Source organism: Scomber japonicus, chromosome 10 (genome assembly GCF_027409825.1).
Source record: "Scomber japonicus isolate fScoJap1 chromosome 10, fScoJap1.pri, whole genome shotgun sequence".
Taxonomy (NCBI): Eukaryota; Metazoa; Chordata; class Actinopteri; order Scombriformes; family Scombridae; genus Scomber; species Scomber japonicus.
This window is the reverse complement of record NC_070587.1, coordinates 28,451,504-28,467,259: the sequence shown is the minus strand read 5'-3', so window position 1 is coordinate 28,467,259 and position 15,756 is coordinate 28,451,504. Positions and strand designations below refer to the sequence as shown.

Sequence of the window (15,756 nt, the reverse complement as noted above, 5' to 3'; positions counted from 1 at the left end):
CACTGCACATGTTAGCACAAGCTTGCATACTAGTGACACTTCTTAGATGGCAACTGGCTTTACAAAGTGCTTATTCTCATCATTCATGTACACATCCATAAACTGTTCCATGAGTGTCAATAACTTATTTCTGGAAATAAACTAAAACAAAATTCAAATGCTAAATTATGGAAATAAATTAATGTACATTGAGTCCCAAGATCACATGACTGGATGCTCATTAGGCCATCAAATGTGTGTTGACTCCAGTTCCCAACAACTCTTTCACAGCTGTCCGTCCACTAAAGATGACATCATTCACTGACACGCCATCATACGAGGACCCAATCAGAGATAGTGGAAGATTCTTCTCCTTTATGAAGCTACGCATGGACTCTGGAAGGGCGAATGATATCTTACTTAGTGTTAAATTATAACAATTACTAATTATAATAACATTTGAATAATTTCAGTTTGTGAGTGTAGTGGTTACTCACCTACTCTCCGAAAGTGTCCTTGATAATACTGAGGGATGCAATCCTGATGAGACAAAAACATCAACTAATTCATCACTATTACAACATAACAGCATTATAGTCTAGATACAGTATCAGTATGGGACTATGGGACACAAGTAAATGGTATATTGTTTGTAGCTGTTAGAAATTCTAACAATTTGACATGAATTGGTAACTGGTTTGGAGATACAGAGAGTCTTGTCATACCCTGTGTAGACAAACCCGAGCCCAGCTGGGTTCTGTGGTGACTCCCAGGTGGCACTGCACTGCGTCAGTGGCTCTGGCTAAAAGACATTCATCTGTGACTGCTTCTGGGACCCCAAACACTTCCTGGAACCAGGCTCCACCCATCATCACCTAGGAAACAAGGCCATGACCTTAAATCACAATTGCACACAATACTAGAACTGAGCCTGATGATTCAAATAAACAAGACTCTTTAAAACTGTACATACAGCATACATGCAGCAATTTGTTTTAAAGCTGTGATCATCAATACTTTTATATTCATAATGGATCATATGACTACATGTAATGTGAAAGGAGTAAACAGACAAAAGACTGGCACAAAACTCCTCTCTCATCAGCTGCGTTTTCCAAAAAGTCATCGTAGACAACCTGCTAAGCATCAAACAGCCAATTTAAAAGAGACCAGCTGGTGAGCGTTGTCAGCGTGCCCCCTTTAAGTGTTGAGATTGGATGACTTCAGAAATTGTCTAAATTTGTATTGGCCTTATTTATTTCTCAATTTTTTGATTTGTATTAATCATTTAGGATGTTATAGACATAGACTACTATAGACTACAAACATGGTCATTATTACTTTATGTATTATGATTTTTAATCCATTAAGGTTTTATATTTGAAACAATTTCCCGGAGCCTAGAAAAAAGATTGCTGTCACAATGTGAAGTCACAGGTCAGTAATGGCAGACAGAGAGGAGGCAGTGTACCATAAAGCCTTTCTAGAGAGGCTACTTGTGGTTGCTGCCTAACCAGGATTACATTCTGATACATTCTACTAAACATTCAGCCATGTCAACAGTAGAGAGGTTCATTCAAGATGATGTTTTGCAACTTCAGACCACCTGGAATGACCCTACACTTCTGTGTTATCCAGTGTAGAAGTTGTGTGTAGGCACTGTTAATATTTCAATGGTTAATGGTCCTATGGTACAATACAAAATCCAGAAATGACTTCCTGGATCATTTAGTTGCTTTTTAAACTGTCTGTCCAAACATCCACATGTGCAAAGTTAGTTAAGAAGTGAGTTCAGCATGGCTTAGATGATTTTAGCTCAAATACTTCTTCAGCATCCATACTTTTCATGGAGAAATTCCATTTGATGTAAATATCCAGAAAAGAAATGCACTTACTAACATACATATGAGCTAATACATTCAACTGAATTTTATTAACATAGCACCGAATCTCAACAAAAGTTATCTCAAGACACTTTTCACATAGAGCAGGTATAGATCTGATACAGTTCAATTACATCTGAAAAGTATTTGTATTTAAACTGATCTGTTTTGAAGGTTTGAAGGTATGAAGGTATGAAGGTTTGAAGGTATGAAGGTTTGAAGTTGAACAACTGTTTCTAGATCTAAAACATGCAGTACTGTATAAAAGAAAGACAGAGCAAGAGTATACACACCTGAGAGAGTGAGAGGGCATTGAGAAGAGTGGATGAGATAGATGGAGCAAACGACAAAGACCGTGTGTCTGTGAGTATGTGAGAGTGTGTGTGTACCGTCACTCTGGTAGTCTGTCCATTAGGTCTGTTATGCTCAGGAAAGGGAACAGAATCATAGACCACCCCAAGTAAACCCTGATCCTCAGATGATGGAACCAGATGACCAAAACCCTGACAACAAACACACAGACGCAAGAAATATGATGAATAATTATCAGAGCCACATTATAATGTGTAAGTGTTTGATCTAAGAGGTGTCACTAGTTTCTACAGCAGAGGATGTGCTTGTATTGCTTCACAGGGTTTGATTATGCCACATCTTTATGTGGAAGAGGTATTACTCACATTATGGGGACATGGTTGAGTCTGGTTAGGGTACATTTAGGTGGAGATGAATGTAACTCAATGTAATGTCCTCTGAAGTGATGAAAACACAAACCTCTGTTCCTGTATATGTGTGTGCAGGTGTAGTGTTTGACGCTCTGTAGTTCTCACCGTTACAGGCAGGATGGAACCTTCATATTCCAGATTTACCACAGCAACTGTTACCGTGGAGATGTCCTGCAGCTGCTGGATGAGAGGCTGACAGGAGAGGGGCAGGACTGAGGAGAGAGCTGAGGGTGTAATGGCAAGAACAGTTTTTTTTGTTGTTGTGTTTCTCATAAATTCTATTTGAGTTCTTTAAACATTAGCTTTTTCAGAAACCTAATAATTACATTATATTACATATAACTAGTGGTGGGCATAGATTAATTTTTTAAATGTAGATTAATCTCACTGTAATCTTGGAATTAATCTAGATTAATCTAGATCAAAATGGCTCATTTGAATTCTGCCGAAGGCATTCAGAATATGTGTGCTACCCAATAGGGTTGGTCTGATGGACACCCCGTCGTCCATTGACGATGGGGTGTCCATCGGGGATTGCATTTAACCCCTCCCCAGTTTAATATTAGTTTGCATCCAGCATGCTGCGTGGACTTCATTACATCTGCTGCACCGCTGTTACCACAATTATGAAATGGTAAGTTTATTGTCTGTGACTGTGACCCTCATAAAAGTAATACTTTACAAATCTGCATTATATAAACTAACGAAATTCGTTAAAGTAAGTCATTTGGTGACTTCTAAGTCATAAAACTAAGTCTTACTTTTACTGGAGTAATCTACCTCGTTGGCACCTGTCATTGTACATCTTGTATTGAAAAACTTTCAATTAAAACCTACTGAGCGAACTCTCCCGTTCCCTCCTATGAACGAGTCGGACAACAACATGTATCAAACATGAAGCAAAGTGCTACGCCTATCTTAAATCATTTATAATCGTTATATTTCATGTCTCGGAAAAATATAACAAGCTTTAATAGACTGCGGAGTGGGGTAGCAACACTACCGGCGGTATCCGTTTCCTTTTTTTTAAAATTTTTTAAATAGCCTAACTTTATTTTTAAATAACATAATAACATGAGTAGTATTTGAAATATTTGTTATAGTAATATATATAATACTATGATAACTAAAAAATAATAAAGTACATAACTTTGTGTCAATCAGTCCAAGCTCTATTTCTCCTTCTTCCACCAGTCACTCAGGCAGACCAGCTTGTTCACATTTCCCATCCACGCTAAAATATCAAGGTGAAAGTCATCATAGCTTGCGTAGTATAGACCCAGCTCACAACCCAACTTTGAGAACAGATTAACAGCGATATCATTTTTATCGCCCGATAAGAGTCTCACGTTAACGCAGCACGTTAACACCGATAACGGCCCACCACTACATATAACATTATTATTTTAAATGTTAGGAACACACAATACTAAGATAACATTTTTAATTGTATATCCTGTTATTCATCATTTACCTTTAGCAGGCAGTGCAGAGATGATGTGGTCAGCTAACATGACTCCATCCTCCAAATGGATCTACACACATGCACACACGCGCACACACGCACGCACACGCACGCACACACACACACAGAATGCAAGCAGCCAAATAACACAATATTATGAGAATAGAGCGGTCCAGAGTGATTGTTTATCCCCCTAGAAGCCTTCCTCAGACATGTTTTCATGTGTGTCGTGTTCAACAACTAAGTTTAGCATGGTATCATGTCCACATGAATGTGTGAATCTCCAATCCATCCTACAATTGTTGAGACATTTAACTCCAAAGTCATTATGACTCATTGTCTAGAGAATTAAGTGTCAATCCATCATGTAGATCTGGAGCTATGTGACTTTTCACAAGTTGTGATTTGCCCTTGATTGGTTTCTGACCATCTCATCTATTGCAACAAAGTAAGGAGGAGAAAAAGAGGAGGAGGAGGAAAGAGACCCAAATTCAAGAATGCTGCTGACAGTGAGGAACTTTCTTTTGTTGAGATTGTAATGAAGACTGAATAATAATCCTCAAGTAGTTTCTGTCTCTATTGATATGTTAACATAAATAAAGTGAAACCAACGCTGAGCTGTGAGTGTGTGGTTTGGAGACAGATAAGAGGACAAAGGACATTTCCATCCCTTGAGCAAACATTATGGAGCTTTAAAACTTATAGAGTTATTTACGTGGAATAGAAAATGTTACCAAATTTTCTAAATTCTTCAGATGAGGCATTACATTCATATTTTTGAGTTATTTGAAATATTGAAGTTTATAGTGTCTTGACTTACCGTCCAACCAGAGGCTGAAGGACTGATGTGTTGAACAGCTGCCTCTCTGTGAAGCTGTACTCTCCCACTCTGTTCTAGGAACTCTGTGATAGATTCTGGGAGAGACTCCATTCCTCTGCTCAGAGACCACTGAGCCCACGACTCTTTAATAGATCTCTGACTCAGAGGCCCAGGAGGGATCACAGGATTGGGACCTACATTTGTTCAGACACACAACTTTAGTTCAATAGTAGCATACAGGTTACAGACTAAATGTAGTAAGCATTACTACTAGCACTAATCTCACTGAGACACAGTGGAACAATCCTGTTTTATAGTCAAGTTCCAGTATGTTCCATGTCTGATGTGTTAACTGTGTCGAGTGGTTTAAGGAATGAGGCTTAACATAACACTCAGAAATACATTAGAACATGAACAGCGCAGTAATAAACAGCCCCTGTTCAATTGGGATTAGTATAGTACTTTTGCCATTGAAACAAAGGGGCTTCAGTTGTAGAACATTTAAGGTCATCAATAATTTGGTTCCATCTGTGTGTAACATTGTAAATGAGTTTCTTTAATGATAAAATTGTAACCATTAGGGACAAAATCAATCACCTCCTGCCCTCAATAAACTCTGATTCATCTTCTAACACAGAAAAACTAGACATCGCTGTTAAACCTGATACCTTAGACTGTTTCTCTCCAGTCAACCTTACAGAATTAACTTCAATGATTACTTCATCGAAACTATCAACTTGTCTCTTAGACCCGATTCCAACTAGGCTGCTCAAGGAAGTATTCCCCTCAGTTAGCACTTCCTTGTTAGATATGATTAATCTGTCTTTGGTGACAGCTTATGTACCACAGTCCTTTAAGGTAGCTGTAATTAAACCACTTCTTAAAAAGCCTACTCTTGATTCAGAGGTTCTAGCCAACTATAGGCCGATATCAAACCTTCCCTTTCTCTCTAAGATCCTTGAGAAAGCAGTTGCTAATCAGCTGTGTAACTTTCTCCATAGTAACAGTTTATTTGAGAATTTTCAGTCTGGATTAAGAGCTCATCATAGCACAGAGACTGCACTGGTAAAAGTTACAAATGACCTTTTAACCTCATCAGATAATGGACTTCTCTCTGTCCTCATCCTGTTAGACCTTAGTGCTGCCTTTGATACTATTGATCATCAAATCCTGCTGCAGAGACTTGAACATTTAATTGGCATTAAAGAAACCGCATTGAAATGGTTTAAATCATATCTATCTGATAGATTTCAGTTTGTAAATGTTCATGATAAATCCTCCATGCAAACAAAAGTTAGATATGGTGTTCCTCAAGGCTCAGTGCTTGGACCAATACTATTCTCCTTATATATGCTTCCTCTAGGAAACATTATCCGGAATCACTCAATACATTTTCATTGTTATGCAGATGATACTCAATTATACCTATCAATAAAGCCAATTATCTAAACTACAAAAATGCATTAAGGACATAAAGGCCTGGATGACCTGCAACTTCCTGTTATTAAACTCAGAAAAAACTGAAGTTATTGTGCTTGGCCCTAAACACCTTAGAAATTCACTATCAAACGACATAATTACTCTGGATGGCATTACTCTGGCCTCCAGCTCCACTGTGAGGAACCTAGGAGTTATCTTTGATCAGGATTTGTCCTTTAATTCCCACATAAAACAAATTTCAAGGACTGCCTTCTTTCATCTGCGTAATATTGCAAAAATTAGACATATCCTGTCTCAAAATGATGCTGAAAAACTAGTCCATGCATTTGTTACTTCTAGGCTGGACTACTGTAATTCATTATTATCAGGCTGTCCTAATAAGTCTCTAAAGACTCTCCAGCTGGTCCAGAATGCAGCTGCTCGTTTTCTGACAAAAACTAGAAAGAGAGATCATATTACTCCCATCTTGGCTTCACTGCATTGGCTTCCCATAAAATTCAGAATAGAATTCAAAATCCTCCTTCTCACCTTCAAAGCTCTCAATGGTCAGGCCCCATCATATCTCAAAGAACTGATAGTACCTTATGTACCTACTAGAACACTGCGCTCCCAGCATGCAGGTCTACTTGTGGTTCCTAGTATCTCTAAAAGTAGAACAGGAGGTAGAGCCTTCAGCTATCAGGCTCCTCTCCTGTGGAACCATCTTCCAGATTTGGTCCGGGGGGCAGACACCCTCCCTATATTTAAGAGTAGGCTTAAAACTTTCCTTTTTGATAAAGCTTATAGTTAGGGCTCTTTGAGCTCTTAATTTATGCTGCCATAGGCTTAGATTGCCGGGGGACCCCCACCCCCATGATGCACTGGGCCTCTCTCTCCTCCTCCCTCTCTCTCTCTCTCTATCTATCCATCTATATCCATTAACACTTATGTTCTATTAATGCATTCAATAACCTAAACTTCTTCCCCGGAGTTGTCTTTCTGGTTTCTGGTTTCTGGCTCTGCTTTCTGGTCTTACAGGTAATCTGGGCCTGTAGACGTCCGGATGACGGATTCCAGTCCCGGACCATCTGGCTCCATTGTTGATTTTCATTGTGCCTCTCTCCTCTATCCTTCCTTTCTCTCCTCTCAACCCCAACCGGTCGAGGCAGATGTCCGCCCACTTCTGAGTCTGGTTCTGCCTGAGGTATCTTCCTGTTAAAAGGGAGTTTTTTCTCGCCACTGTTGCTCATGTGGGAATGTTGGGTCTCTTTAAAGTTAAAACCTGAAGAGTTTGGTTTGAACCTGCTCTATGTGTAAAGTGCCTTGAGATAACTTTGTTGTGATTTGGCGCTATATAAATAAAGATTGATTGATTGATTGATTGAAATGTAAATGTAAATGTTTAGTTATTTGTTGTTTTATCTGGCTCTGGCAAAGAAGGGTGACATCCACTTTCTTAATCTTGCCTTAAAAGCTTTAGGTCCATTGTTTCTATAGCTGAGGAAATAGTCATCAATGAATCCAACAACAGAAGCCTTTGAATCACTGAGCTGGTGGTGATTCAGACACGAGGAAGTGTGCTATATCCTGGCAGCACATATTAGTGCCCTGCTCCTGGAAGTGATTTATTACCTTGCAGCAGCACTTGAATCTATTTATAATCTAATCTATTTTAACCTAACTGCATGCCAGTGTAAAGATTGAAGAAGTGGTGTGATGTACTTAGTTCAGTGTGTTGTTAGAACGCTAGCAGAGACAGACAACAGAGCATGCAGTCACAGGTGAAGGTAGATCTGATTTGGCCATTAATCTTTACAGGCATGTCATTTCTTAGTGATTCTTCTTGTTAGTAATCTGATACTACATGTTTTTTATTTTCTAAATTAAGCTTTAAAAGTGAGCTTTGTGGTTGAATCACAGTATGAACAGAATAGTAACAGTTGACTGTACCTGTGCCCAACAGCATACCCAGTGTCACAGAACCTCTGTGCTGTTCTGCATTGTAGAGGACAGGAAAACAGGAGCGCACACTCAACTTCCTGCAGTCCCCTGCAAACACACCACGACACAAACTGTCTATAGCTATATCTGCCAGCTACACACACACACACACACACACACACACACACACACACACACACACACACACACACACACACACACACACACACACACACACACACACACACACACACACACACACACACACACACACACACACACACACACACACACACACACACAGAGAGAGAGAGAGAGAGAAAATTAGAAGGCAATATGAAGATGAATTGCTGTTACAGGAGAAGATCACATCTCTTTAATTTTATCTTAACACAATGCTCATGTGTAACTTGTACATTAAGGGAGATTTGGGTCTCTGCCATCCTTCCTCCTGTCCAGACTGGCTGTGAAAAAATCATCTATTCCAAAAATGAGACCAATGTGGATGACTTGTAAAAAACATGAACCTCTCCTTTGAGTCCATCAATCCCAACCTACAACAAATTTATTTACAATGAAAATATTGAGCAGAAGCAGCCCTCTCTGCCTTCCACAACACTATTCACAGTCAGATGTTAAGTTAGCAAAACTGACAAATGACTATGACCACAGTCCAGTATATAGGATATATCTATAATGCCACAAAACCATTAAAGGATGTTTTGGTTCATACATCAAGCTAGTTTAAGGTGAGGACATCACTACACTTTTGGAATTAACATCATGCTGACAAGGTTCTGAGAGTGCTACTCACTTCCTTTCCAAACCTCCGAGAAACAAATGAATGGATAGACTCATCTTCCTTCTTGCCTTTCTTTACCAGCATCTCCGGGGCAACACTCAACAGGAGGGGGCGAGAGAAGGGTGGGACTGTCTGCACAAGTCCACTGAAAGAATGACAGATGGGCGGAAAAGAGAGAGAGAGAGAGTGAGAGAGAGAGAGAGAGAGAGAGAGAAGGAAACTGATTAAGTAGTAGTTTACGACAAATACAAACAGATCATATTTATCTCACACTATCTATAAAATATTAATAACATCCACAGTTTGGATGCATTGGCATACTAATATGAATGAATATTAAAACCTTTGTTTCTTTAATTACTACTAACTAGCCAAACATAATCATTATTGTACCTTATTCCTGAAGGCATCCTGTGGAGCTGTTTGTTAACATATAAAAATCTGTTCTTGGAGGCGACATGACTGTAGGTGACTGGCAGAATCTCTCCTGCAAGACCCAGCTCATCCACCTGCACACATAAACAGACACATTACACTTTTTATTCATGAAATCATTTTGAATGCTAACAGAAATATTGGAGGCTGCCTTATTATAATCTTTGGATGTATAGGAGTTTTAGTGCAGCCTATTTGGGATTCAACAAAACACAACATCTCACAAAACAGAAAAAGGAGGGCCAACAATCCTTGTATTGGACAGAAGTAAATCAGACAGATGTCTAATTATAGATATATATATTTTCACTAATCATGTAAGAGGGGATTCCTCACCTTGGTCACTCAAGTGTTTGAGCTTTATGGTCTGCTTTCAATATTTTGACTTCTTAAGGACCAATAAACATGAAGCTGACTAGTTCATATTTCCTAATTTTGTATGAGCTCATTCTTTTTTCAATTAAAAATGACCTTTCCTCAAACATGTGCTGCTGATTTTTAAGCCTGTTGGCATCTTAAATATAAATATACTGTGTATACAACAGTAAAGTGCCTGGGAGAGAGAGATAAACACAGCTGTGACTTCATCCTCATGACTCTGGTAAAAACTCACCATATTGAGCGTGTTGCGCCCCACTGCCCCAGCAGGTCGAATCCCTCTAGGTCCATGTTCAAACACTGCACCATCTGACCTCCTGGTAGACCACAGCCATCCCCCAAAACGACTGCTGGACTCCAATATAACAACCTTGAGAAAAATAAGTTGATTCAACAATATGCTTCATTTTTTAAAACTGAAAAATACAAAAATGAAAGACAAATTTAGTGTTGGAGTGGTCAAAGTCATTTGCTATTTTGTTTTTATACTTGATTCGTTTTCACTCATTTTCACTTGTATTATTAATATTACATATTTCTGCACTTACAGTGGGGGCAATAACAATTGTCAACATTTTTTTCATTAAACATATTTCTAGTGCAGCTATTCACATGAGGCAATGCAGCAATATACCAATCAATTAAAAAAGTTATGTGCATTAAATTGGAATTAAACACTTTCTTCTTTTGAAAGAGAATGAAGTGACACTTTCCAGTAGATCCAGAAGACTGTGGCACAGGTAAGCCAGTTGTTGTTGGCCTGCCATGGCATGTTTCTGTAAGGACGTTTTGAATAGTAACATATTTATTGTTCAATTTGTGTTTGTAGCTACTACTGTAATGAGGGTAATGTAGTGTTAAAAAGCTGTACCCAGCTCAGCAGCAAGGCCCTGGATGGCTGGCAGGAGCTGGGCTTTTGGTGAAAGTGAAAATTGCATGTCTTTGTTTGATTCTATAGGTTTAGTGTTAGAAAGGCTAATTGTCAGAAAGCCAATAAAGAACTGATTTTGAATCAAAGGGAAGAATTTGGATGAGATAAGCTAGATAACAACCTAAGCACTAAATACACTAAATATATGACATAGCTTCCCCTTTATAACATTTTTTAGTTAAAAGTGAAATCATTTTAATGATGATAATGGGGTTGGGCTGTATTTGAGGTGAGATGGCCCTGCACAGTCTTTTTTTAAAGTATATTTTTGGGGCTTTTTGCTTTTATTGTACAGGTTAGTAGAGAGAGAGACAGGAAATGGGAGGCAGAGAGGGGGGCAATGACATGCAGGACAGGACCACTCGGTGCGGGATTCGAACCTGCGAGTGCTCTACCCACTGAGCTAAACACCGCCACCACCCTGCACAGTCTTTAGTAATGTTCATGTTTGCTTCATCTTCAGCAGCCCTCTGTGTGATCAGCAGGAAATGTGACATCATCATACAAACTTCTTTTACCTTGATAAACCCAGAGCTTTAACGAATATCTAAGCTCATGAGATTCTTCTACTAACAGTGTGTGTGTGTGTGTGTGTGTGTGTGTGTGTGTGTGTGTGTGTGTGTGTGTTTTACCTTGCTAACGTGGGGGCTCTTGCAGAGGTAGTAAGATGCTGCCAAACCCCCAATCCCCCCTCCAAGGACCGCAACTGTTCTCATTGGCTGAATTCAAGCACAAATCACAACTGATAAGAGTACAGCTTTAACACTAAGTGACTCATGTACAAATGATCAAGGTTAACTTTCCAAATTACATTGTCTGTTCCTTTAGTCCTCTCTAAGCCAAAAGTTCCTACACACAGCCTCAGCTGAGACCAATACTCTAAAAGTCACATCAAAGCCTCTATCCTCGATGGATATCAAGAGATATCCATCAGGATCCCTGTCCAGGTCCTGATCTTTACTTCAATAACTCTCTGCAGGGTACAGGTTCATCCACAGTGACTAGCTTCTCAGGTCAATGAAATTGAACCTGACTTTGCTCCATGTCTGACATTCCTAAAGCAGTGGCAGGTACTCTTTCTCCTTAGTCCACCCTTTCCAAAACAAATTATACATTTGTTGAACTTTGCAGACAGCAAAAAAAAATCTTCTTTTGAAAGAGGCAAGGTAGTGATGATGGCTGGAGGTTTTAGCAGCAGAGGTTGTAGGGGTTATGGTTATCATGAATAGTTTCTACATCACACATGCTGTTTAGAGATGTTGCTTATCCACAGTTTGATCCTGTAAAGTAGAGTTGAGGATCTTCCTAACAGAACCCCAGGGATGATGGGATGGGATACCTCTCTGAAGGAGTTTGTAATGGATATTAGAATGATTCTATTGTTCCATATAGTATATCTCCTCAACTACTTAATACTTACTATGAAAAAGTTGGTAAAATTGTCTGAGCAGAGTTCTTTTAAATTCAAATGCAAATTTGTTTTATCGACATCAATGTCACAACAACAATACTGTCACAGCATCAAAAATAAAAAAAACATTAGTACAATATACAGTAGGGCCCAGGAGTCTGAGAACACTTACCTATTTCCTCATTTATAATGTCAGTTTAGGGCCAGATAACATTCCAATCTACTTTGTCTTTTAAATAAGTTTATTTACACTGTGTTATAATTTGATTTCCTCTGATTGGTGTTTGAAAGAAGTGTTGATGTGAGACTGTTCATAGAAGGAGGGAGTTAGTCTGAGTACAGCTATGACTGAGTGGACCCTATATTTCACTCCCATACAGTCCACAGGGCAGGACGACACTATCAGGGATGGGCACAAATACATCTAAAATGTATTTCCAAATAAAATACAAAATACCCACCTTAAAAATGTATCAAAATAAGCTACAAAATATAGCAGCCAAAAAATGTATCAAAATAAAATACTGGTTGTCACATTAATACCATCCAACCAGTTAAGCCAATTAGAAGCCAATAATTATGACATTATCAATCATTTCTTATTTGAAATGTGCAAGAGGTTGGAAATGTCCTTGTTTGAGGTAGGAAATGATCTTGTCAAGTCACCATAGCACTGAAATATTTCATAGGTCAGAGAACACAGACAAATTTAAAGCCTAGTCTAGCCTTTAAAAAACTGTAAAAACAGAAAAATGAAAGAAAATAGCAAACTCAAGTGTTGCTATCAAAGCTTGTGAACTCAAGTCCTCGTGCTGTCCTTGTGTGAGCAAAGGAGCATGTGTAATCTAAGCCACCTTAGCTAGTGGTGTCTCCTCAGTTGATGCCTTTAAGCACAACTAACTTCTCAAACAGTGTTGCATTCAGACGACGCCTATGGAGCCTGTTAATCAGTCCAGCAAAGGAAAATAAGCCCGATAGATAGATAGATAGATAGAAAATACGTATTTTAAATACATGTATTAGAAATACTGCCTGATTGAATTTATTGCATACTCCCTTATAAGATTACAACATGTGAAACACTTTTACAAAGCTTGAGACAAATATACATTTTGGAAAACATTTTTACATATCATAAAACAAAATTATATTACCATAACACATTTACAAGTCCCGAAACAAGTTTATATTTCAGAAAACAAATTAACAAGACACAAAACACTTTTACAAATGGCAAAACAAATTTATAAGCGGCTCATGTGTTTGCCACAAAACGGGCAAAACATCACGCGATCGTGATCTTGGCTCACCATGAACTCTACCGACGACGACAACAACAGCTCGTATTGGCTGCTCCCCGTTATCACTTCTGGTTCAACCCCGGAGTTGGTACATTCCCTTTCCGGTTGATGGTTTGATTTGTTTCGGGACTTGTAAATTTGTTTCGCCGCTTTTAAATTTGTTTTGCCATTTGTAAAAGTGTTTCGTGTCTTGTTAATTTGTTTTCTGAAATGTAAATTTGTTTCGGGACTTGTAAATATGTTATGGTAATTATGGTAAAATTTTGTTTTATGATATGTAAAAATGTTTTCCAAAATGTTAATTTGTCTCAAGCTTTGTAAAAGTGTTTCACATGTTGTAATCTTGGTTTGCACCTCCTGGCCACCGTACAAATCAGAAGTCATTCTGCATCTTGCCCTGCAGCTCTTTAACTCTCCAGCTGTCTCTTCCTGAACCTGTCTGCCCACAGTGGAGAGTGCTCACTGAACACTGTTTGTTTAGTTTATAAACTGAACAAACAGGTCCGCCAATGCTGCTGTCAATATGAACAGCAGCATTGATGCGTTTCCTCACAGTACAGTCATATGATTTCGTTACAGGTCAAATGAGCACTAAAGAATGTTTTAGTGTGCAGTACCTCTTTAAAGATCACAGCAGTGCAGGTTGAACATTAAGTAGGAATTGTGTCTTCAATGTAGCTGGCGTGCTATGATAGGGTGCGTCTGGTAAACGAGGCCTGTTGATAAAGATATGGAAAACAGTTAGTTAATCAGATGATGTCTCATTCCTTCACCCAGCTGGCTGTCCAACTGTCCAACTTTGCAGTAAACAAAGAGTCAGGATTAGACTGAGGAGTTCTATGATTTTCTTTAATATTAAAACTGCAGACCTCTAACACTTTCTGTGTCCCACCCCACAAACTTATACCCTTGAATAAGACACTTGACTGACCCAATTCATGAATCTAAATATTCTTATCATGGTACTGTAAAAGACAGTGTTTGAAATTCTGACCCCTGAAGACTGATCACAACAGATCCTGACTAAGAGCACATCTGTATACTCTGTCCACAACAAATAATGCTGCAATTTCTCTGTGTTGTTCATAAAATCCTTCATATGCTTAACAGACTTTCTTCTGGGAATTTAAAAAGAATTATAGAATGATGCTATTGTCAATAGATTCAAATGACTCATAGAAAATACGGTCAAATAATCTGCTGCCACTGATGAAGCCAACACAGCCTCAGCTTGTGCTTCTCAGTCAAAGAGCAAAGCCGTTTCTCTAACATGAGGTCCAACAACACTTATTGCTCTGAATGTTTCCTGAATATTCAAAGACTTTTCCTAAACGAGTCGCAATTTGGGAAGGAGGTTCAAAATCTATTCTATCCTGTAGCAGAAGGAATATTTTTCTTCCAGTTGGTGAGAGGAGTCTTTGAAGATTAAGTTAGAGTAAAACTGGGACGAGGACTTGAATCTATGGCAGCGAGAGCAAAATACTGTTCGCCTTTATAAAGTATAACAGTGACTGTCAGCACGCACATATAATTCAGACCATTGGACAGTAGTATATCTCAATACACACATCGGTAGAAACACAGACTCCAAATATTCATTTCAAAACAAATGAAATGAGTTAAAAACTGCCAATTGTTACCTTTATGTGTGGCCGGAAACTTGCGAATGGATGCCCGACAGTTCCAACCGTGGATGTATTATAAGATCCTGTAATGTTACAAAACTATTCTACTGATACCTGGTTGTCATTGCAAAAGACAAATAAACGGGGACCCATCCAATACAGAGGCGACGATTTACGTTCCGGCACATAATAAGGCGTCTACCATAGACTGTATATAAGAAAGGCGTCTACGTAATGACTATGGACATATGTGATTCGCACAGGCGCAGTCGGGTCCGCCATATTGGATAGTTTTACGTACGGCAACGCCGCTTGGACAAACTAGTTTTATAGGTTGGATAGATGTATTTCATACACGCTTTAGCAGTTGGATGCGAGTCCGCACAAAAAATAAAAACAATAGAAGTTCAACACAAGTTTTTACATCTGTAGCCTATGTAAACAGACAGATAGTAATATCTATCTGTATGTAACCAGAGAAGTGGTAATATCTATATAACCAGAGAAGTAGTAATACACTATCTGTATATAACCAGAGAATTAGTAATAATTATCTAACCAGAGAAGTAGTAATACACTATCTGTACATAACCAGAGAAGTAGTAATATACTATCTGTATGTAACTAGAGAAGTAGTAATACAC

General features: G+C 38.7%; 1 protein-coding gene across 1 annotated transcript; it reads right to left on the bottom strand.

Moving 5' to 3' along the window:
- Positions 1-36: 36 nt before the first annotated feature.
- ppox (protoporphyrinogen oxidase) lies at positions 37-15,359 on the bottom strand. The gene is made up of 14 exons (XM_053327829.1): positions 15,128-15,359; positions 14,105-14,203; positions 11,408-11,494; positions 10,080-10,214; positions 9,425-9,540; positions 9,044-9,176; positions 8,239-8,383; positions 4,870-5,063; positions 4,059-4,119; positions 2,690-2,808; positions 2,252-2,365; positions 705-854; positions 477-519; positions 37-375 (listed from the first exon to the last, which is right to left on the bottom strand). The coding sequence occupies exons 3-14, from the start codon at positions 11,489-11,491 to the stop codon at positions 221-223; spliced, it is 1,449 nt and encodes a 482-aa protein (XP_053183804.1). The 5' UTR covers positions 11,492-11,494; positions 14,105-14,203; positions 15,128-15,359; the 3' UTR covers positions 37-220.
- Between the last annotated feature and the right edge of the window lie 397 nt (positions 15,360-15,756).